General features: G+C 50.3%; 6 protein-coding genes across 6 annotated transcripts; 3 read left to right on the top strand and 3 right to left on the bottom strand.

Annotated features, from left to right (window-relative positions):
* Nucleotides 1–355: 355 nt before the first annotated feature.
* NCS54_01425700 (Hypothetical protein) lies at nt 356–2,256 on the bottom strand (the record flags this gene model as incomplete). Its single annotated transcript, XM_053159413.1, has 2 exons — nt 1,986–2,256; nt 356–1,935 (listed from the first exon to the last, which is right to left on the bottom strand). The coding sequence occupies exons 1-2, from the start codon at nt 2,125–2,127 to the stop codon at nt 356–358; spliced, it is 1,722 nt and encodes a 573-aa protein (XP_053015388.1). The 5' UTR covers nt 2,128–2,256.
* A 634-nt stretch (nt 2,257–2,890) lies between these two features.
* NCS54_01425800 (MFS domain-containing protein) lies at nt 2,891–4,633 on the bottom strand (the record flags this gene model as incomplete). Its single annotated transcript, XM_053159414.1, has 2 exons — nt 2,891–4,280; nt 4,332–4,633. 2 exons carry the CDS (start codon nt 4,631–4,633, stop codon nt 2,891–2,893), a joined length of 1,692 nt encoding a protein of 563 aa, XP_053015389.1.
* A 3,042-nt stretch (nt 4,634–7,675) lies between these two features.
* Nucleotides 7,676–8,766, top strand: NCS54_01425900 (Hypothetical protein; the record flags this gene model as incomplete). The annotated part of the gene is made up of 3 exons (XM_053159415.1): nt 7,676–7,850; nt 7,896–8,434; nt 8,497–8,766. Exons 1-3 carry the CDS (start codon nt 7,685–7,687, stop codon nt 8,764–8,766), a joined length of 975 nt encoding a protein of 324 aa, XP_053015390.1. The 5' UTR covers nt 7,676–7,684.
* Nucleotides 8,767–10,645: 1,879 nt separating this feature from the next.
* NCS54_01426000 (Hypothetical protein) lies at nt 10,646–11,533 on the bottom strand (the record flags this gene model as incomplete). Its single annotated transcript, XM_053159416.1, has 1 exon — nt 10,646–11,533. The coding sequence occupies exon 1, from the start codon at nt 11,465–11,467 to the stop codon at nt 10,646–10,648; it is 822 nt and encodes a 273-aa protein (XP_053015391.1). The 5' UTR covers nt 11,468–11,533.
* A 959-nt stretch (nt 11,534–12,492) lies between these two features.
* Nucleotides 12,493–13,674, top strand: NCS54_01426100 (EKC/KEOPS complex subunit BUD32; the record flags this gene model as incomplete). Its single annotated transcript, XM_053159417.1, has 6 exons — nt 12,493–12,523; nt 12,573–12,614; nt 12,671–12,846; nt 12,903–13,097; nt 13,148–13,564; nt 13,618–13,674. 6 exons carry the CDS (start codon nt 12,493–12,495, stop codon nt 13,672–13,674), a joined length of 918 nt encoding a protein of 305 aa, XP_053015392.1.
* Nucleotides 13,675–14,642: 968 nt separating this feature from the next.
* On the top strand, nt 14,643–16,315 carry NCS54_01426200 (Hypothetical protein; the record flags this gene model as incomplete). The annotated part of the gene is made up of 2 exons (XM_053159418.1): nt 14,643–14,831; nt 14,885–16,315. Exons 1-2 carry the CDS (start codon nt 14,649–14,651, stop codon nt 16,313–16,315), a joined length of 1,614 nt encoding a protein of 537 aa, XP_053015393.1. The 5' UTR covers nt 14,643–14,648.
* Between the last annotated feature and the right edge of the window lie 5,074 nt (nt 16,316–21,389).

Here is a 21,389-nt window from a genome sequence, read left to right on the forward strand (position 1 = left end):
TTAACATGCCAGCTCGCAAATAAAATGGGCCTTGCCCGCTGACCTCGAATGAGAAGCCAGATGACATCATGCTCTTCCTTCTCTTAATTCCCAAATAGGTACTACAACGAGTTCCTCCCTGGGTAACAAGGGTTGCTCGGCACGAGAAGCCCGTACGGCGAAGTACATGAATAACACGCGCCACGACCCCGAACATGCAGGAATACAAACTGCAATAAACTAGCCCGTGGTAAGTTGAGGTTAAGTTACAAAGTCTAGTTCGATATCTCTTCTAACACATTCTATATGGATTCACTTGCCCATCCTTCGTGCCCAATGATCATTGTTAGTTCCCTCCTTGACACTTGCCTGATATCTACGACACAATCACCTCAGACATGTTTTCCCAGAGCTTGATAGACTCAAACACCGTTCCCTCTGAGCCCTCGCCTTCAACAAACCAACTGATACCCGTGCACTCCTTCGAGTCGGCATACACCATGGTCGACAAGGCGAAGCGATCGTTGGCAAAAACCTCAACAATATCGCCATCGCAGAAGATGCGAAGTCGCAACTTCTCAAGCTCCTCGGATCCGTTCCTATCCAAGTAAAACAGAGTAAAGGGCCCCGAGACTACATCCTTCTTGATGTCTGCCTCTTGGTTGGAATCAGTCCTGTCGACGACAATCTCCTCCTTTTCAGGTGAGAAGTAGATGGCAGTCTTCTGAGTTGCGTCCTTGTCGTGACGAATCCAGAAGCCAAGACGCTGTTGAGATGGTGAAATATTGATGGTGGCCTCCAACTCCCAGCTGACAGACTGCGTTTCCAGCAGCTTTCCGCTCTTGTTCTTGGTAGCCAAGTGAGACCAGAAGGCGGGTTCCCCAAGCCTGAGTGATTCAATGTTGGGAAGTGGCCGTATCCCAAGTGTTTGAACCTTCTTTGCCCTCCCATGACCGCCATCGCCCATTATCTTGACGCACTGAATGCCTTCCAGAGACGACTTGAGTCCTCTAGTGACATTCTCGGCAGTATACAAGAACAGCTCCCGCGGTAGGGAGAAGTATCCAGTCCAGCCCTTTGCCTCTCGACGAGGCAAGGTCAACTCGTCTTCCTTGAGCCACCCCCAAACAATTCTGGTTTTGGTAACGGGGTGTTCGTATGAGTTTGGTGCATAAAGACAACCGTGGTCTAGAATACCACTATAATCGTGCTTCATCTTGGGACCTTCCGAGGTGTTCTCAAGTGCGCCGGCCATCCACAAAGACCAGACACCGCTTCTATCCTTGATGCCAGGCTTCTCTCCACCTTCGGTTCCCATAAGCAGGAACTGAGCCTCTTCAGACTCGTTGTGGAGTGTCATGTAGTTGACACATTCCCAGTTGACACCGAAGTCACCACTCCAGCGCCCAGATGGTCGGAAGCCAGTTGGAACATCGACAAAGGGACCAAGATAAGTCCACTTGGTCAAGTCACCCGGCGCAACAGCATATAAAAATACTGTGGGTCCACCCTTGACAAGACCTCCGGACATAAAGCCGTATAAGCTCTTTTCTCCCCGAAGTTCGTCTAGGGCAGGACATTCTGTAAGGAAAGGGTCCCGGAAGCCTGTAACGTCAAGACCCTCGGGCTCGCCACGGAGAATGGGGTTTTGTTCGCTCTTCTTCCAAGTGTTACCGCCGTCGTCCGATGTTGCAACCGCCAAGCCGGCGCAGTCGCGAGTATATGGTAGGGTCCAGTGGATGGGAAGGTTGGTGATGGATGAGTACACCACTGTCAACTGTCCCTTCTCTCCCCGCAGACCAGTGGGATAGAAGCAGCCTGTGAAGATTCCCTTGTCGTCGTAAGACTCTGAAGGTTCCAGGACCGGCTGATCCCCGTTATGCTTCCAGTGCAGTCCGTCCGAGCTTGTAAAGTGTCCCCAGGCGATATCGCCCCAGTCACACGAGTTCGGGTTCCCTATGGTAGTGTTAGTATTGCAATGATAACCTAATAGCGCCGAGACTTACATTGATATGACAAATGGTATGTACCTGTTGAGGTATCAAAGCCCGGAGCGCAAGGGTCGTTGATCCAACCTTGAGGAGCTTTGAGATGATAAGTCGGAGATGGGTGCCACCGCGGGCGTGGGACGCAGCTCTTTACTGTCATATTATATTGAACAAGTCGATATATTTGAAAGAAAAGAAATAAAGAATACTCGAATACAGCTTCTCGAGATGATGACAGATGTAGAAGAGATGGAACGCGGGGAAGAGAAGTAAGGTCGGCCAAGTCCGGGTGGCGGTTTTGTAGAAAGCAGGCATTCCCCCAACTGACAGCTCATTTCCTTTTAAGCTCTTTTCTGCCTATAAGTACATTCAGCCGGGCTTCCGGCCCCAGACTTGTTCCCCCAGCCGTCACTCGTTGCCGGCGCTCACTAGTCTTTGTCGGTCCGACAGATTCGGATCGCCTCATTCCAATCATCCGACGAGCCCAACGGATTTTCGGTGGGACCCTTGGCAGTACCGATACCTGTCGATAATGGGGTAAACCTTGACGTGGTTTGGGGATACTGGGGTCAGGGGGTGATAGGATGGAGTCTATGGCCCGGCAAAAGGGCTCTAGTTTCCTTTCTAGGTAATTACCGTTGTTTAATCCTATGTACAGTACCTCAATATGCAGCTGATCAAAGGAGGGGATGTTGCGTTCTCCCTTCATCTGGGAATCGAGTTGAGGGGGTTCTATAGCGGTGAGACATGGCGCCCACTGATTCACTCAAAGGCACAAACATGGTACGAAGAAAGATCATTTGATCTATGATAATCTACAACTGCGCCTCTTCTAAATACGAAGCAACAACCCCAGTCTCACTACCGAGTCACAAGTCCCGCAAGCCCCCCGTAGCCAAGCTGCAGTAGCTTCGGAGCAAGTCCTACTTGGCATGCGCGTCAACCTCCACGGCACCCTTGTCGTCTCCAAACTGATCCACACGAGTGGTAGCAAACTTCCGCGCGCTAACCTTGTGCTCAAACAGAACGTCCAACTCTCCGTAAGTGCGGCCCTTGGGCTCAGGAAGGCGGAAGTAGGCCCAGATCATGATCAGGAGGCAGAACGCGGCCCAGAAGAGACCAGTTTTGGCACCCCAGTTCCACGAGTTGACGCCCAGCATGCGGGGCATCAGGGTGTTGTTCACCAGACCAGCCATGTTGTTGAAGTTGCGTGCAAGGACGATGGTCTTGGCCTTGAGTCGAGTGGATGGGATTTCAGCCACGATGGTGTAGCAGACGGGGCCAACCGCCATATCGTAGATGAATGTGTAGAAGATGAGGAGACTACCAACTGCCCAAGACGGACCGGGTTTGCTCGAATCTGCAAAGCCGAGGCCACCGACAACGATGAGAATGATGAAGAGCACGCATGTTCCGCCAATGTAGAGGGTTCGGCGTCCAAGCTTGGCCATGAGGAACCAAGAGAGGATAACACCGACGGCTCCAACAGCGTACTGCACAATGTTGAGGGTGAACGAGCTGTTTGGGTCGAGACCGGCACGCTCGTAGAACTGGACAGAGTAGCCCATGAGCACACTGCCACAAGTAGCTTGGGCGATATAAGTGATGGAAGCGATCTCAGTTCGTCGCAGATCGGTCCTCATGAAGCAGTGCCAGTAGTTGGTACCCGCAGAGGTAGCCTTCTCGAGCTCGTTGGTGGCGTGGATCATGGCGACTTGGGCATCGGCATCAAACTCGAGATCAGGCTTGGGGCTGACAAGCTTGAGAACGGCCTGCTTGGCATCCGCATGGCGGCCCTGGCGGACCAACCACCATGGAGACTCTGGAGCGAAGAGAGTTCCAAGAATGATGAAAGGAGGCCAGACCCACTGGATGGCGAAGGGGATACGGTAGGACCATTCGCTGTCCATGTTGAGGAATCCACGGAGGACGCCGGCAGAGATCAACTGACCAATAACCCAGCAGAGGTTGACATAGGCCGTGAGGTAAGGCCGCAGAACGACGGGGGCAACATCAGAGGCGTAAGCCAGAGTAAGAGTCTGGAAAACGCCCCACGGGATACCGAGCAGGATCTGGCCCGCGAGGATCATCTCGATGTTCTTGGCAAAGAAGACGATGAAGATAAAGGCGATCATGAGCATCTGAGAGAGAATCATGGATCTCTTGTAGCCAATGGCATCAGACACCCAACCGTTGAGGTAGAGACCGATGATCTGGCCGCACATGCCTCCGACTTGGATGTATGTCTGCCATTCGGCCGAGACGACTTTGCCGCCTTCGCCATCAGACTCATTGCCGTACTTGTTTCGGAATCTGGACGCATGTTAGTGCTGTGTTGTGACCGAGGCATTGAAGGTGGCTCACGGTTGGTAACCGTAGAAGGATCCAATGAGGGCAAGATCATAACCCTCCATAATAATAGCCGTAGAAAACAGCAGGGAGAATCCAATGGCCTTGGGATACAGCCGGAGAGAATCTCTGAAGCTCAGCTGATGCTCCCTAGCCGTGGCAGCGCTGGCCTCAGCATGGTGAGCATGGCCCTTGAACTCATCGTCGTGGACGACTTCAACGTCAGCTGAAGACAGCTTGGACGCCATGGCAAAGATTGAACAAGTGATGGAGTAGCGTGATATGAATGAGGTAAAGGTGTTGTTGTCCTGGTTCATACCCTGAGGGCAATCGCTCCGAGGAGGCCAAACCTGGGGATCTGGGTAAGCTTAAGTAGATGTTTTTTCGGTTCAAGATTCTTTGTAAAAAAGGTCCAAGCGTTGCCGAATGTCTCGTGGTCTACACGAATAACCGGCTGTCGACTGTGAGGGCATAAACAACAGGCTTAGCTCCGGAAGGGTGAACAGGGTCAGCTCATGCCACGGGGTAAGGCGTCGGGAGCAAGCGTCATCTCTCCAGGTTTTCTTGACCAAAAACGGGGTCTCTCTGGGGATCACGAGGGCTGTTTCCTGTGGAGGCGGACGGGCGTCGGCAAGCTCTAGAACGTCTTCATTGGCCCTCTGGAGGATCAAGTATCGGTACAGGCCAAGGAAATCTGGGGTTTTGGTTCAGGAGAAGGACAAGTTTCTGGGGCTGGGAGCGAACTGGTGCTAGCTGTCGGACCGAGAAGAGCTCGGTCGAGACTTTCCGTCGATTCTTCAGGGGGTTTGAGTGGAAGATCTCCAGCTGTCGGCCCGACAGTTTGGAATACCGAGCTGGGCAGTTATTACGGAGTTTCCGGTGGGGGTGGCAGGGGCATTAGCGTCCCTGTCGGCGAATGGGAACGTGTCGAGAACCAGCTAGAAGACGGGGCTTCCGAGCGATGCCTTTTTCGATGAGACGGGACAAGGTTTGTGAATCGAGGGATGCTGCAATTGTACGTGATCAGCTTCAATGGTATGATCCTGACTGAGAAAATTTTCAAGAGGGTGTTATTCCGATAATAGGAGTACTGCTAGATCGGGCTGCAACTCGCCCATTTGAAGACACTTGGCTGGCGATTGCCAACATTGTCCAAGACCCGAGCATTGAGGGAGGGTTGCGAGCTGAAACTGGTGGCTTGAGGGCTTGCTTGTGAATGGCTGTGACGCGTAACTACCCTGAACAGATATACTGTACGAGTAGAGGGTTCTGAACGCGACGAGAGCGCGTCATGGAGAAACATATTCGGACATGTAGAACCAGTTACGGGGTTTTACGGTGTTGGTTTTTGATGCCGTTATATATTAACAACTGGGTCTTTCGCTGTGGTGGCTGATGACAGGAAGCCATCATTGCAGACACCATAATGTAGAACCATATCAAGCATTCCCCAGACGCCTCATTGCAGCTGAGTCCTGCCTTTGCATATAAGCTTGAAATTTATTTAAAGGACATTCATGCCCAAGAGTCAATTGGAAGAAAGGGGTGCCTTTACCGCTTCCACTAGACTTCTTTTTCCTTGGAGAGCTTTGGCTTGATGACTGATGCACCACTGGACATACCGGTCTGGCTATTCGCTAGGTGTCTCGGCTTGCACTTCACTCTGGTCAGGATGAAAACCGTTAGACAGCCAGAAAGTCAATTTTCACCTTCGGATGCACAGCCAGCAGCAAGACAGGGGTAAAGTCACGCCACAATGCGGGGGCTGTCACGCCGTCTTTGGTGTTGCTTACCCTATCGCACAACTGAACCACAGCTTGCACTGATACATCTGGTGTTTTGGTGAATCGGAGACGAGATAAGCTCCTGGAATTGGATGAGGATAGCCTTAGGCTGATTGTGAGTCCATTGATACCAATCGTGTAAGAGCAATTATAGTGAAAAGAAAGGACAAAATAGGAGGGCGGCATGGGTATACCGGTCATAGAGTTGGAGTTTTGGAGCCAATGGGTGAAGACAGGACGTTCCGAGGCTTGGGGCTTGCATACTTTTGGATCATCTGACTACTAAGTTCTAAGAAAAGGTTTACTGCATAGAACCTTTTGTTAATTGAAGATTCTCTGTCTTGAAGAGGGCTGCGATGTTCCCCTTTTGCGAACTTGGTGACGCTTCCAAAAGAAGCCATGAGCCACATAGCAATGAACACAGTTATTGGCCCTGTCAGCATTAAAAGAAAATCACAAAAAACCGTAAGTGATGTTACTCTGACGTACTAATTCATTAATGATACCCAATTGGATGTGAGTTTGGTCTACTGAGCTGGACAGAGGGAAATGTCAATAGATGCTCACCGTTCATCCTCTGTTATTCTCTCTTTAAACACAACTACAAGGTAGAAAGCACAAAGAGTACAAGACTCTGGACAGTAATCATCTAGTTCTCATTTGTCCGGTCAAATGTGTTGTAGATGGTTGCTTCATTCGTTCATGATCGTCGATGGTCTTTGCCGACTATCCCTTGAAGAGGGTTCGGCCCAGCAGAGATATAAAGAAAATGCCATCACCTGTAAATCTCATGGCTTGTATTTTTCTTTCACATTAGTCCTGCATGTAAGAAATTCAGGCGTGCAAGGAGTGTAAGGTACACCGGACACTTGGCTTTGAAACGCAAACGACTTGTGGGTACCTTATATGACGGACCGCGGATCGTCCAGGGCAGATCAGATCTTTTCAAGTCTCTCCCGCAAGGAGATTCTATCTATCGTACAATCAAGATGTGGCACATGCCGATTGTCATTCTGCAGCTGCGACCTGGGTGATGAGTCTGGGGTCTAGCGGCGCTTGGGTTTGAATCCCCACATGATCAACAGCCGCAACAGGCAATTCCCTGCATCCTTAAAACCAGCTCAGACAACTCATTGCATCTACGATTGGTTCAATCAAGGTGACGTTGACGGCTCTCTGCGGCGGCCGGGCGCGTGGATTTACCAAATGCAGCATTCAAGGGTAAATGGTCACATTTGCGAGCTCGGACACGTCGCAAAATAACTACGCGAATAAGAGTCAGCTAATTTGCGACAGGCGTGGCAACCATGTAAGCTTGACCCTGTATCTTTGCGCTGCACCGCCATCTGGTGGAGTCATGCTGATCGAGGCATATGCTTCTTTGTTGCAGTAACTGGGTCGATACAACGCTGGGGATGTAATGGTTTTGTTTCTAGTGCTGACGCTGAGCCACTGACTGGACAAAGCTGCACGGATATCTCGGGAGGACCGGGCTGTTGGTCTTGCTATATTTATAAGTAAATGACTCGTCCCAGTCATTTCAGTCCTTTCTTTTTTGTGTTTGTTTGGCCCTCAATCTGCATCATGTCGGACGCCCATCTTCCCAATTCGCATCCCGACGTCACCCCGGGATGGGAGGACTACGAATTCCCGAGAACTGGACTTCCTGAAGCGATCAAGACTAAACCTGTGGAAGGATCAAATGGCGATAGATACAGTGGCAGTGTTCCTCTGGTCTGGTGTGCCAACGGTGGGTTACCTGGATAGCCTCCAGGCCGGTTGCTGACTGTTCCAGCCGGAAGGACATTGTCTGCCCATGGAGGGTATTGTGCGACTGTGTTGATGACGACGGCACGTCAGTACAACTGGGAGAAACACCAAAAGCTAGCACACACTGAGCCGCTTAGCTTGTTTGTCGAGTTCCTACATCCCTTGCCAGCAGGGCCATTCGAAGTTGCCCTCGAAACTCTCCAGGCTGGAAACCGAGGCTCAACGATTCAAGCAAAGCTTTTGACAGGCAAAGGTCAAAAGCAGCAGACATGCAGCACTGCTATAATAAGATTCGGTGTCCTCCAGGACCAGGGCTACGTACACAACATTCAGCCTCCAATTAGGCCGGTGCCAGATAGGGAGAAGGAGTGCGTCAGATGGACTGATGCCCTTACCTACCAATTCAACCCACCAACTGCGGCGGTTCGAGTTTATACGCCAAGAGACAGCGGCACTCCTCTCTGGAGTGAAAAGTACGGCGGCCAGAACGTGAGATACCAATGGACCAAGATGGACGACGAAGACACGTTCCGACTAGAGCATATCCCGGTCCTGGCAGATCTAGTAAGCGCCTCTTAGTTTCATAACCGATAAAGATGTTTGGCTAATTCAGGTTTACTCTAAAGGTCCCCATTATGCCGCTCAACTACGCAGAGGACGGCATACTAATGGCCACTCGTTACCGAGTTCCAACTACCTGCTTGCAGATCACGTTTCATGCACCGCTCAATAACGATGAATGGCTTTTAACCCGAACGACAATGGAGAGATTGTATGCGGGAAGGTTCGATATGAAGATCCAGATGTACGACGAACAAGAAAATCTCGTAGCATCTTGTGTTCAGCTGTGTGCAATGATACCACAGTCCAAGGAGAAGGCTCGAGGGAAACTTTGAGCTTGAAGCGTGATTTAGTTTACTCCGAGAGTGTTGAGACAGACTTGGGCAATTAAACAGAAAGAAATACAGTACATGGCCGGGAAACTGTGGGCGATGGTAAGGAACTGTGCAGGAAAGCCAGCCAGGGTCACATCCCGCTGCTTCTGGCTGTCAAACCTGAACGGTATTGGGTTCGGTCCAAAATCTAACTCTTGGATTGACGAATGGGAATCGCTTTTTGCTTTACGTAAGATAAATCATGGCGTTTTCACTGCATTTTTGAGTGCTCTTGCTGGGGTTTCACTGCAATTTTCCGCCCCCACGGACACGTATTATTCAACCATCTCGCAAGGCTGCAACATTCATCGTCAAGTTGCAGTGCTAAAGGACACTGGGACAATCCCAATCTCATGTTTAAAACCATGCTACTTGCTATCCTACCTGATACTGCCCGAGGCGAGATAAGAATTACCCAGGGAGAAGAAAAACGCTCTGCCTTCGAGCAAAGCCCGCCATTAATAAACGTCAGTAATACCTGTCGAACATGTGGGGTTTTGCCATTGCTACGCAAGATTCCAATCGCAATTTCACCAGCCCACGGTTCTTATTACCTCGTCTTTGGCCTGACACAAGTTGGGATACGGGCAGTAAAGCCTACCACTAGGACAACGACAACTACGGCATAGCCTCCAGCCAAACCTTCGAATAGCTTGCCAAGGGCTTGATAACCACTTCATAAACAGAGTTCCTAAATCTCACATCTGCAAAGCTCGGCTTTGGGCCAAAGGAACAATCCAAACACCCCCTCACTACATCCGCAACGTTGGCACCGCTGTCACCCAGCACCTTCATCGCCCACTTCCTCGCAGTGCTGATGTCTGTCTAATCGTTAGGCTTGTTATCTTTGCCGTAGTAGTCTTTGCGGGAACTGCAGTCCTCGATATTGTGCCCGAATATCAACTCGAGGATCATGACGCCGGCGTTGAAGAGGCATGCGCAGGTGTCTTCTTCCGAGCCCTACTGATTTCCAGGGACATTAGGGGCTTCATGTGCAGTGTCTTCCTCTTCGTCGTCCGAACGGGAGAGAAAATTGTGAGAGACGAAAAGGTGGCTGTTGCGAAGTGATTGAGAATCCATGTCCGCCAGGAAGCAGAAGTCGCATTTGGACCACCTTGCAGAAAGCCATGGCGATCGATGAGTCTGAAGCAGTGCCGACGCAATATGCGTGGCCATTTCAAACCGGTGTTGTCTTGAAAGGTCGATGGCAGCTTGGTGGTAGGCGTTAAGGAGTTCAGGAAGTGGAAATAGCCTCACTCTGTTTGAGATGACCATTCGAAGGCCTTTGGAGGGTTTGCAAAGTTCGAGGAACCGATCAGATTGGTCTTGGATAAACGGCTAGCGCACAGCCGCCGGTATCGTTCGAGTACCCTCCTCTGCCAACAGAGCTCAACGTTCGAGTCAACCTTGAGTTGGGTTTGTATTTCACCGTCGACGTGGTGTTCAATATCGCCTACCAACCCCTCATCAACCGCATTGATGGTGAGCTCGGTCTATTTACTAAGAGCCGAATAAACAATGGCATGCTCAAGTTACGGTATCGCGATGAAGATGGTGATTTCGTGGTCATTGAAGGTGACGACGATGTACAGATGGCTTTTATGGATGGGCATGGAGCCTTTCGGCAGCTATATGTTGGTGGCATATAGACCTCCTCTGAGTCGGAGATATTTCTTAGACAGAGACTGCCTTCGCGCACCCTATCCGGATCGACACGCTTCGAAGTGGCAGACACGGGATGTGGCTCGGTTTTCCAAAGAGTCATAAAAAGAGCTTTTAACATATTATAAAATATAAACTAAGCACTATCTCCAGAGGGAGATCCATCTTAAAATTCCGTTTAAAACTCCAGATTGGAAAGCTTCAACCACTTCTCATCTGATTCAGCCAAGGCCTTGGCTGCTGCTTGAGCGTGAGGAACAGCACTAGGACCCAAGACTATACGCAGAGGTGGATCATCGACCCGGCCAAGATGGATGATGGCTCTGGCAATGTCGGAAGGCTCAGACCAGTTGGAAGAGTAAAGCTCTCTCATCTTCATCATCTCACCAACCGTCTGCCGGTAGGGCTCGCTAATGGTGACACCCTCGGCGGCGCCGGTGGCCCAGTCGGTCTTGATGCCGCCAGGCTCAGCGACTGTGACTTTGATGCCGAAGGGGGCTACCTCCTGGGCGAGAACAGTTGAGAAACCTCCTACTGCCCATTTGGCGCTCTGGTAGGCGGCGAGTCCAGGCGATCCAACTCTGCCACCGACTGAGGATACTTGGATGATGTGGCCCGAATTTTGGCGTCGCATAATTGGGAGGACAGCCTTGGTGACATTGACTACTCCGAATAGGTTGGCGTCAATCTGATCGCGGAAGCTCTTGTGGTCTATGTCCTCGATTGATGCCATGGAAGCGTATCCAGCGTTGTTGATGACATAGTCGATCCGGCCGAATGTATCCTCGGATTTCTTGACGACAGCCTCTACTTGAGCAACATCTGAGACGTCAAGAGCGACGGGGAGAATCTTTTCGGGGCCGTACTTGGTGACTAGGTCGTCGAGGCGATTTGGCTGTCTGGCGGTTGCAACAACAATGTCACCTGAGGCAAGGAGTTGTTCGGTCAGATCACGACCAAGTCCCCGAGCGGCGCCAGTGATGAACCAGACTTTGGACATTGTAGTTGATCTTGTTGGAAAGGTGCAAAGGAGACTGATGGTTTGATAGAAGAGGCTGCAGCTGATTGATGCTTGATGGGTAGAGTCCTTCTCGAAGAAGGGGCCATGATCTCTTTATATCATTTGAACATGACCAAATTTCGTCACTCTCCCGCCACTCAGGTACGTCAGCAATCAGATTTAACCCATCTGGAATCTTACACAACCTAGTTTAACTCCGCCCGTCAAATAGAAATGAAACTATCCCGGGCCAAAGTTGCGAGATGCTCAATTATGTCCGTGGCTCCTGCATTAGCGCCGACGCTTATGCACGGCCGGTCCAATCAGAGTTGCAAATCCCGTTAACTCCGACCTCCGGCATGTCGGCTCTGAGAATACCGGGCTAAATCATGACTTTCGGCATACAAACTGAGCGGAAAGATATGGATATGGTTGGTTATTATTGAGGACTGTTTTATGCTCATGGAAGTGCATGTCAATGTTGTCCGGGTGGGAGCTGAGACGGCGCATGTGGAGTGGAGACGGTTCTGAGATGTTTGGCGACAGCTCTTAGCTGTCACGTTCTGTGAGCTGATTGTATGAAATACCAGAACTATTAGGCAAATATTCATAGAAATAAAGTACGTTGATGGATCTAGGCCAAAAGAAATTGCTGCTACAACCTCTTAATGGTCACAAGAGGCTCTCTCGGGTAGGTCAAGGGAGACTAACAACTCGGGGAGAGTCACGAAGGCGAGTTTGTGCAAGTTTTCTATATCTACTGTGAATACCTAAACCAAGTAAACAGTTTGACATTCTGACGCTTGCGACGGCAATTTTTGTTTGATTGCCTTATTTCATTATGACGTTGACACCTCGAGCACAGCCACACAGCTGCTGACTGCGGGATTTTTTCTGACACTTCAACACCCTTCCTTTCCACTTTTCATACACATCCACCAACAACGTTCTTGGTGTTGTGACAAGGAAGCTCCATAATCTCTCCGTTGCCTGCATTGCATGGAGCAAACTCCAGAGATACCGAAATGGCGCCAATCAACCCAGAGACCGCGTCTGGTAAGGTCCCCAACTTTAGAAGAAACGGCACGCTAAAGTTATCCTCCAGAACGAGCGCAGTACTATGAGTTAAATCCGCCACGTCGTATAGGTACGATCAATAGACCGAACCCTCTTGCACGTAAGAAAGCTCACATGTAAACGAAGGGAAAGGAAGGCATGCTATTGTCTTTGAGTGCCTCGATTCCAACAAGCGCAAATTCGCCATGAAACTGTTCAAAGAAGACAGCCTGAAGAAAGTTGACAAAGAAATCGAGGCTCTCAAACAACTTCGTGGAGGACCAAACATTATCGAATTAATCGACGCCGTGCAGGGCGACAGGGTTGAAACTCCTCGGCGTGCGGTATTGAAGACAATAACCACTAACACGCCGAGTAGGACGTAAACATTGGTGTGGTGCTTGAATTCGTGGACAACATAGACTTTCGAAGTCTCTACCCACGTTTCAACGCGATGGACATCCAATACTACATTCACGAGCTCTTGAAAGCGTTGCAATTCACACACAGCCGTGGGTTGATTCATTGCGACGTTCGACCTCACAATGTGGTCATTGATCACCAAAACAGAAAGGTAAGCCCGAGTTGGGTTAAGTATCAGCGCATCTTGTTGATAATGCACAGTTACGTCTCATCGGCTGGAGCTCGCACAAGGTCTATGAGCCTGGAGACGAGGATGACAGAATCTCCACAGGTCCCTGGAAGGCTCCAGAGGTTCTTCTCGAGATGGGATTTTACGAGTACAGGCTCGACATGTGGGGTCTCGGATCGATGTTCGCATCCATGATCTTTAGAAAAGAACCCTTCTTCCACGGTGTCAGCCTAGAGGATCAACTGCGGAAGATTTCTCAGGTTCTTGGGACAGAAACGATGAACGACTATATTGAAAACCATGGGTCAGACTATTGGAGGCAGGATGTTGAGCAACTAGGTTATTGCCCCCCGCGAGCCTGGTCAAGCTTCGTCAACGAGGATAATCAACACGTGGTGAGCGACGAGGCGTTCGATCTTGTGGACAAGTTGTTGAAGTTTGAGCCTGAGGCAAGTTCATCTTCTCTTTGGAACCTTGTCCTAAGCTAATGTCATCAACTCAGGACCGGATCACAGCCGAAGAAGCTCTGAAGCATCCGTACTTCCAGGCTCTGAGCTGAGGAAAAGTGAATTGACGTTTCAGCTGGAGTGATAGGGAAGTCTGCCTAGGGGCGCTAGTTGGACGGCACGCATCACAGATGGATACTACAGGCGAAAGATCCGCAGAATATAAAGCGATGCGGCGGGCCGTCTCGTGCGTGCATAAGAACCCCATAGACCCCGGAATGGGGGGAGAAGGGACAAAATGGTCATTCGGACACAGGCGAACGGGAACCGTATTTCATTGCATTTCACTCATCCTCGGCATCAACCGCTATGAAATGCGACAACGGGGCATACGAGAAATGACTGCTTACCGACTTTCACTGTCTCAAATGCGTGAATCTGAAGGGAGACTCTCAACCATTGAGAATGGCCGAGTAACATGCAAGCTGACACGCCACATGGTGCCTCTGCGCAGGGGAACGCCGTTGTCGGGACGTTGTATGGGCAGTAGAATGCAGCGCGTTCCAGGGAGAAGAGACTTGGAAGCAAATGAACTCACAATGTCTTGGATGATGCAGTTTCCATTCGTTGGTCGTAGTCAGCTCAAGGGAGCAGCATTTTTTAGCGTGCGGATGACTTCAGCTTAATCTTGGCGGTAATCGCCAACCATGTCTTCCCTTGGGCTGGCTAGACCGACTGTTTGGTGCTAACGACCCTTCAATCCGTTAGTTAAGAAGCCTATTCCCTGACTTCAAGACACACGATGCGCTTCTGGGGCAAAGTCAGATGCTATTCAAGCAGCCATTGCCCGAAAAGAGGCTTGAAATGTCTCATATCTCATCTCCATACCGAGTTACCGTGTCAATGCAAGGGAAGCATTTCTTACCTCGCCTTACACACGAATCTCGCATAGCAATGTCTCTCCAGGGCACGCACACTTGCCTGACCCCTTGAGGTCCCATTATAAGGCCAAACATGGCAGCACGCGTCCTTTTTTGCTGTTTCGGTAGTCCACTTTTTTTTTTTTACTGTCTGTCGATTTTGTTCTATGAAGCTTCCGGGTTCCAAGTCTTCCTCCTGCTCTCCTTTACTTGTGGACCAAAAGCTGGTGCCGGTGAGGATGGCTGTGCAGGGGGGATCGTATCAGCGCCATCAGGGGCAAAGGAATCGCGGTCGCATTTTCATCATTGCTATTGTACTTGCTTTTCTGTTCTTTAACTTTGGATATCGTGTATGTATGGCCATTCCTCTTCAATCTGTGCAGCGATATTGACCTGTTCCTAGGACATCACACACTCTCGATACCCACCTCAGCTTCTCAGCACCTCAAACAAGGTCTCCCGACTTCACTACCTCGTCCCCGCCAATGTCGTCAACCCCCATGTCTGCGCCGTCGTTGGATCCGCCCTCGCGAATCGATACTCGATTCCTACGATCCTAGGTTACAAGGGAGAGGGGTTCATGGATGCCCAACGAGCACACATCGCGAAACTGCGCGCTATTCGACATTATCTCCAAACCTGCAGAGGAGACAAGGATGACTTGGTCATCATCGTCGACGGCTTCGATGTCATGGCTCAGTTGCCTGCTGAAGCTATGATCGAACGCTATTTTTCCGTCATGGCTAAGGAGGATCAACAGCTGGCTGATCAACGCGGCATCTCGGTTGAGGAGCTTCACGCAAGCGGTATCCGGCAGACTCTTCTTTGGGGGACCGACAAAGGCTGTTTTCCTGAGGGAGATAACGATCCTCGGTGCTGGATTGTTCCATTTTCGACGCTCCCTCGTTACAAATGGGGTCCGAGGACAAACAACGGCGAACTCATCTACAGCGACTCTCGTTTCCTCAACTCTGGAACCGTCATTGGTCCTTTAGGTGATCTCGCCACCTTTATTGAAGCTGCCCTGTCGGCGATCGAGGACAACTGGGACCAAGACTACTTCTTTCGCGACTCGGATCAATTCTACATCTCTTCCTTGTACGCTCGCCAAGAATACCAGAGAGCTGTCGATCTAAACGGTGGACAGTTCCCAGAGGAGGTTGGCGACCGCAGTTTACCGAAGAACAAAGAAGGCGAAGACGATGTGACTGAGTATCACGTCGTTGTGGACTTTGACTCGTCATTCACACAGACCCAATGCCACAACAACCGGTTCATCCACAAACTTCAGTTTGACAACTACGATCTCACGGCCCATATCGGGCAGGATGTTTTGGAGGAGGGCGACACCTTTCGACCATACAAGATCCAGATGCCCGCTGCCTTGTATCAGGCCCTGTACAGAGTCTACGAATCTCTGCCCCCGGATGATCGACCCCCAATGCCAGCTCGCAACTGGGTACAAAGCCTCAAACTCGGCACAAACATTGGAACACAAAAGATCTACGCCTTCTACCACAACACATGCGACAAGGCTGGCTTTGTCAACAAGTACCACGACTCATGGTTCTTCCCCCTCATCCGACCTCTCCTACGCTCAGCCGCCAGGGCGATTCGCGAAAAGAGACCCATTGGCCCTCGACCCATTGATGGGAGGGTATGGATGCCTGCGAGAGAGTACCCGACGGACAGGAGTCTGCAGGATGAGTTCGGGGGCGTTTTTACGGATATGGAGGGGGAAGAGTTCATTCCTCTGCAGCAGTTCTGTGGTGATGATATAACATCGGCAATTGGCACAGAGGTAGAATTCCCTTTGAGCAAGCTGACCAAGTAGCCATGGCCTAGAAATAGTAGATATACCCCGTATATAGGCCAAAGATTGACAAAGATTGCATTGTATATTTCGCCCTAGACTTATTCGCCATTTGCCTGTTTGTTGGTTTCGTGGCTAGAGTCTCATTGCAGGGCCTCAGAGCGAGGGAATGCATCCTCACTGCAACAACACTCACTGCCACTGAAGTTAGAGACTTTGCTTAGAATCACTGCTTGTGCAGCATCTCCTCGGGACAATTATAAATATGCCCGACTCCGATCAAACCACTTCCTGCCAAATCCTTCATCACGCGTAGATGGAGTTGGCACGTGGTCGGGTTTTGTCTCCATGTTGGGCCAAGTCTGCATGTAAGTTGTGAGACGAGGCTTGACCTCGTGAGATTATGAGACTGGTATTCCCGTATACATAACAGAGGAAACATTCAGTATGTAATTTTCACCGAATTGAAACGAGGGAAACATCAAATCATGTCGCAAGGCGCTTTCGAATATGCCAAGCTCGCCCACGCTGTCACCCGCAGCATAGCATCTGCAGTGCTCAGAAAGATCCCCCCTCTGAACTCTCAAAGCCGTGTACTGGACCTGGCATGTGGGAGCGGTGAGGTTACAAGCTTCGTTATTGAACATACCGCCTCGAAAGGCCATGACCATCCACCGACTGTGCTCGGCTTAGACATAGCAGCTGGGATAGTTAAGCTCGGCCAGGCCAAGGTGGATGCAAACTCATGAAACACGGTGTGTCAAGGCAAACGAGAATTCTTCTTTCAATCTCTACCCAATTAATCGGATGTCTTTAAGAGCCTTGCCGAGATAGCTATAGTATAAAGTCTATCGAATCTTCTACGCCCATACTACCATTCGCCATCCATCTCAACTTCCCAGCCGCATATCGCACCACGAAGTTCGCCATCCTAACTTTCGCCTTTGCCTCTATCGCTGCAATAAGCCCTACTAAGAAACATGCCAAGATGAATCCCTCAATCGCTTCATCTTCAAGGCCAGATGCAAAAGCAGGAATAGCGACTTGGCAGGCACTAGCCTAGATCTCAACGAATGTCTCATCCTTTTTGACGAAACCGATAAGATTGTGGTATATACAAACCTATCCCAAAGCCCGAGAGGCACCGCTCAACTTGCACCAGCATCACGTAAACAGCAATGTTGCCGAGGCATGCAGCGACTGCTGGTTCTCCGCTCAGTATGAGAACATGGATGTCGAGGTCACATATCAGTACGACCTGAGATGGGTAAGCTGGAATTGAGGATCCCCGTCCTTTGACTAGCCCGTCAAAGGAAACCTGCATCGAAAATACTGACGGCTAGATGCTTTGCTAGAGAAGTTGAACATCAGCGGAGAATATCATGAACCTTGTTCGCATATTGCTACCAAACTGTCAAGAGTTCCTAGTCAGGGCATTAGTAACAGCATACAACTTAATCAACTAAATAATAACAATCTCCTTATACACATTCTCTGGGTTTCCTGTTTTTTTATCCTGCATAAACCCGCCAAGAATACCGAGTTTCAAGGTGCTCATATGCCATTCAGACGCAGACACGTAGTCCATCACCTCCCTCCAGAACTTATCTCGCCGTTTCCATTCTTCAACCAAAAGCGGACCGCCGATCACTGCCATATTATCATTGACCGCAGCTTCAAATTTTGGGCACTGCAATCTAGCCTGCTGCACCGCACACATTTCATCAAATAGAGGGGCAAATACCCATTCCGCGAGCCTTCGCCGCTGAATTTCTGAATGCACGAGCTCAGACAAACGCTCATCACCCGACGGCTCAGACGGCTCTGTTGAGATAAACCATCTCTGACGTTGGAGCAGACCGAAAAGGCCAATGTCGGTGCGAAAATCTTTGCTGTCGGCATCTGGCCGGGGCCGCAAAACGCCTTCAGCCGAAAGTACCTTTGCAGCATGCGGGTCGAAAGATTCCTGTGCAAGCCAGCCAAGGAACTTTGTCCACTGTTCTTCAATCTTGCAAGGCCCAACACGTTCCCTTCTGACAAGTTGACAGGCCTTGTCAAGACTGCGACTAAACCGCCAGTAAAATGCGCGGGCAAATTCAGTACCGAGAGTGGATATAGGAAATTTGCCAGCGGCGTACGTTGTGAACGCACAGTGCCAAAGGAGCTCAAATTGTTCCCTGTACACCAGGACAAAAAATTGTTCCAGCAGAGTTTCCAGGGTAAAAGAGGGTGCCAAACACATCAGATGTTTGTCGAAGTTTGAGTCTAAGATACTGTGGAGCTCGTCGATTTGGTTTTGTGTCCAAAAGCACACCTCCCAGATTATCATGCTGTCCTGGCTTAGCTCGGAGTTGAGATAATATGTGGTTGGAGAACTGGGTTTGGCCAGCCATCCAAGAAAGACGCTCCAGTACTTCACTCGGAAGTGAAAGCGGTACCAACCATAAGTTTCGAACACGTAGGAATGACTCTTGGGGGTCAACGCAGGGGGCTTCAGGGGGTAATCTTGCGCTAGTCGCTGCAGCTGTCGAAGTCCGGTTTCGAGGCCTGCACTGGTCGAGAGCATAAGCTGTCTCTTGAGATTATTGAACACCTGAAGGGGGGGCAGAGGGACTCGTTTTGCTGCGCACGCTTCCAGAAGAGGATATCGAGTAAACAATTCTACCCCGTCCCTCCTCTCTGACCATTCAAACCAATCGTATGAGACGGGCAACCACATCGACTGTCCCAATTGCACCGTCTCAAGGACTTCTTGTGAGGCATCCAAACTTTTGTAGCCATGTAAAAGTTCTCGAAGTTGAGATTCACGCTGGTGTTTGAGCGAAATTAGGCGACTGTCCGCTGCCTGCCATTCTCTGCATATCCAAGTCCATCGCCTCCAGAGGAAAGCGGACGCGGGGCTTGAATTTGTTGCACAGCTGCTGGAGATATGGCGTGCACTTTCAACAAGATTCAGTAGCTGCGTAATGAACCGGGCTTTCAATATCAATCTCCGAAGCAAAGTGCGTCGCTCGAATTTGTAGAGATCTTCGAGACTCGACCACACCTTTTGTACTTTTTCCCAGCTAGTGAGCTCAGACCAACACCATATTCCATGGTCTGACAATAGCCACTCCCAATCGACAAGGTGTCTAATGGCCTCGACTTCTACCGTCTCCAGGTTTGATTGGACAGAGTATTCGCAAAGCCCAACTAAAGTATAGATATGCGGGTCTGCAACCTTGCGAAGGATCAAGGAAAATTTGTATTTGCTGAGTGAAAATACCCGATCATGCGGTTCACAACGAGACGCAACTTGCTTAGCGACTGAGATCCGAACTTTTCCTGCTGTTGCGGTGGCTATCCCGTTGGAGGTAGCATGAAAGCCATGGCGTAAGAACCGAGCCAAAGTATCTATCTCTACGGCTCGAACACACAGAGACCCAGTTTCTCGGTGAACTCGAAACAACTGCTGTGTTGCCACTGGATGGTGGATCCAGGATTCCACAGGCAAGGAGTGACGTCTATCCCAGTGCTTTTGGCATATCTGCTTGGCAAGGAAGCTCCAATCAGGAACCCACGAGGGCAAACCGGGTATTGTATGCCCATGGCTCGCCAAGTCAAGGATCCTTCCAGCCAGTTTTTGGTCATTTGTAGCGAGGCTAGCAGCCAGTCCTATGTACACAGCTTGTGGCGAAAGCGTATAATCTGGATCTAACGGCGCCGTTGAAAGCCCGAGCAACGCAAAGACCTTGTCTCTCGGATCTGTTGCGTGACAACCTCGCGTATCCTGAAGTAGGGTTATGAACGAGTCGGTGTCGATCCGTCGAGCCCGGTCAAATTGTTGCACCCATGTCTTAATCGACAAGCGCCGAAGATTTGTGTGGAAGAAATTCCAGTGCATGGTCTTTCCGGCGTACAGGATGAGGGCTTCTTTTGCCGAGGCGATCTCTTGGATTACCCATACGCGCGAGAAATAAGGGTTCTTGATCATGATCTCAGGATCATCCTCGACGCCAGTAAACCTTTGGGTGTGGTCCGTGCCAAGAAAGATAAGCACACGTCTAGCCGCTGAGTAGACATTTCTCATCATACCGACTTGGTGAGATCGTTCTGGGATATCAGTCTGGTTGATGCAGATAGCATCAATCCATAGACGGCGGTCATCCTTTTCAAATCGGCACGTTCGGAGTGCATCGAAGCAGTTCTCAGTGATGTGGAGGATGTCCCATCTGTCGCCGATATAGATGACCTTCTTTTTTTCTCGGTCGCCTAAACTGTTGGCCCAGGTGTATGAGACTGCTTCATATGGTGTGGGGCTTTTTTTATCCGCTATCAAAATTGCCCCTGGTTCTCCTGGTTCTCCTGATCCTGGGTCTTGATGTTGTAGATGAATGAGTTCGAAATTTCCGTGTAGAGGGTCCTCGTGGCCACCTGGAACTAGTCGTAGAATCCGAATTGTGGCGCCATGAAGTGACCCGTAGGAAGTATTTCTCGATTCCGGAGGTGGTGTTTGAGATGACGCAATACCGGCTTCATAATATGAACGATGCGTGTCTTGGTCTGATTCCTTGTTGGTCCTCATTCGATCTACTTGGACGCGCAAAGCCCTATGTAGGGAACCATCATGATCGAAAGAGTATGCACTCTCTTGATATGACACAGACGGCGGCCACCTCAGCTGCATGGCAGACGGTTTTGGTGTGTTTGGCATCTCGAGTTCATCATGGCGTTTGCTGGCCGCGGTCTTGCCACCGGCAATGCTTCCGCAGGCGAGGCAACATGGAGCATTAAGCGATGTGTGGAAGTAGACATGGGGGGTTTTGCAGTCTGACCCGTGCCAGTTTTGCATCTTGGGAAGTCGCTGAGAAGTCGTTGAGATCCAACATTGCGTACCTAAAGTACAAAAATGGACCGTGAGGTGGGGTTCAATGCTTTATGAGCCTGCTAGGTCCCGCGACGGATGTCCCAGCAATTTCCAGTGGCATCCTACGAAGTAGTCCCCTTTCATCCACCGTCAAAGCCGGCAAACCAACCACGACGTGCTTTGAGCCAACCATCGGTCAGGGCGTCACTCTGCTAGGGCAGCGACACAGCTGATGTGAACACGTTGCGT

The sequence above is a fragment of the Fusarium falciforme genome, chromosome 12 (genome assembly GCF_026873545.1).
Source record: "Fusarium falciforme chromosome 12, complete sequence".
Classification (NCBI taxonomy): Eukaryota; Fungi; Ascomycota; class Sordariomycetes; order Hypocreales; family Nectriaceae; genus Fusarium; species Fusarium falciforme.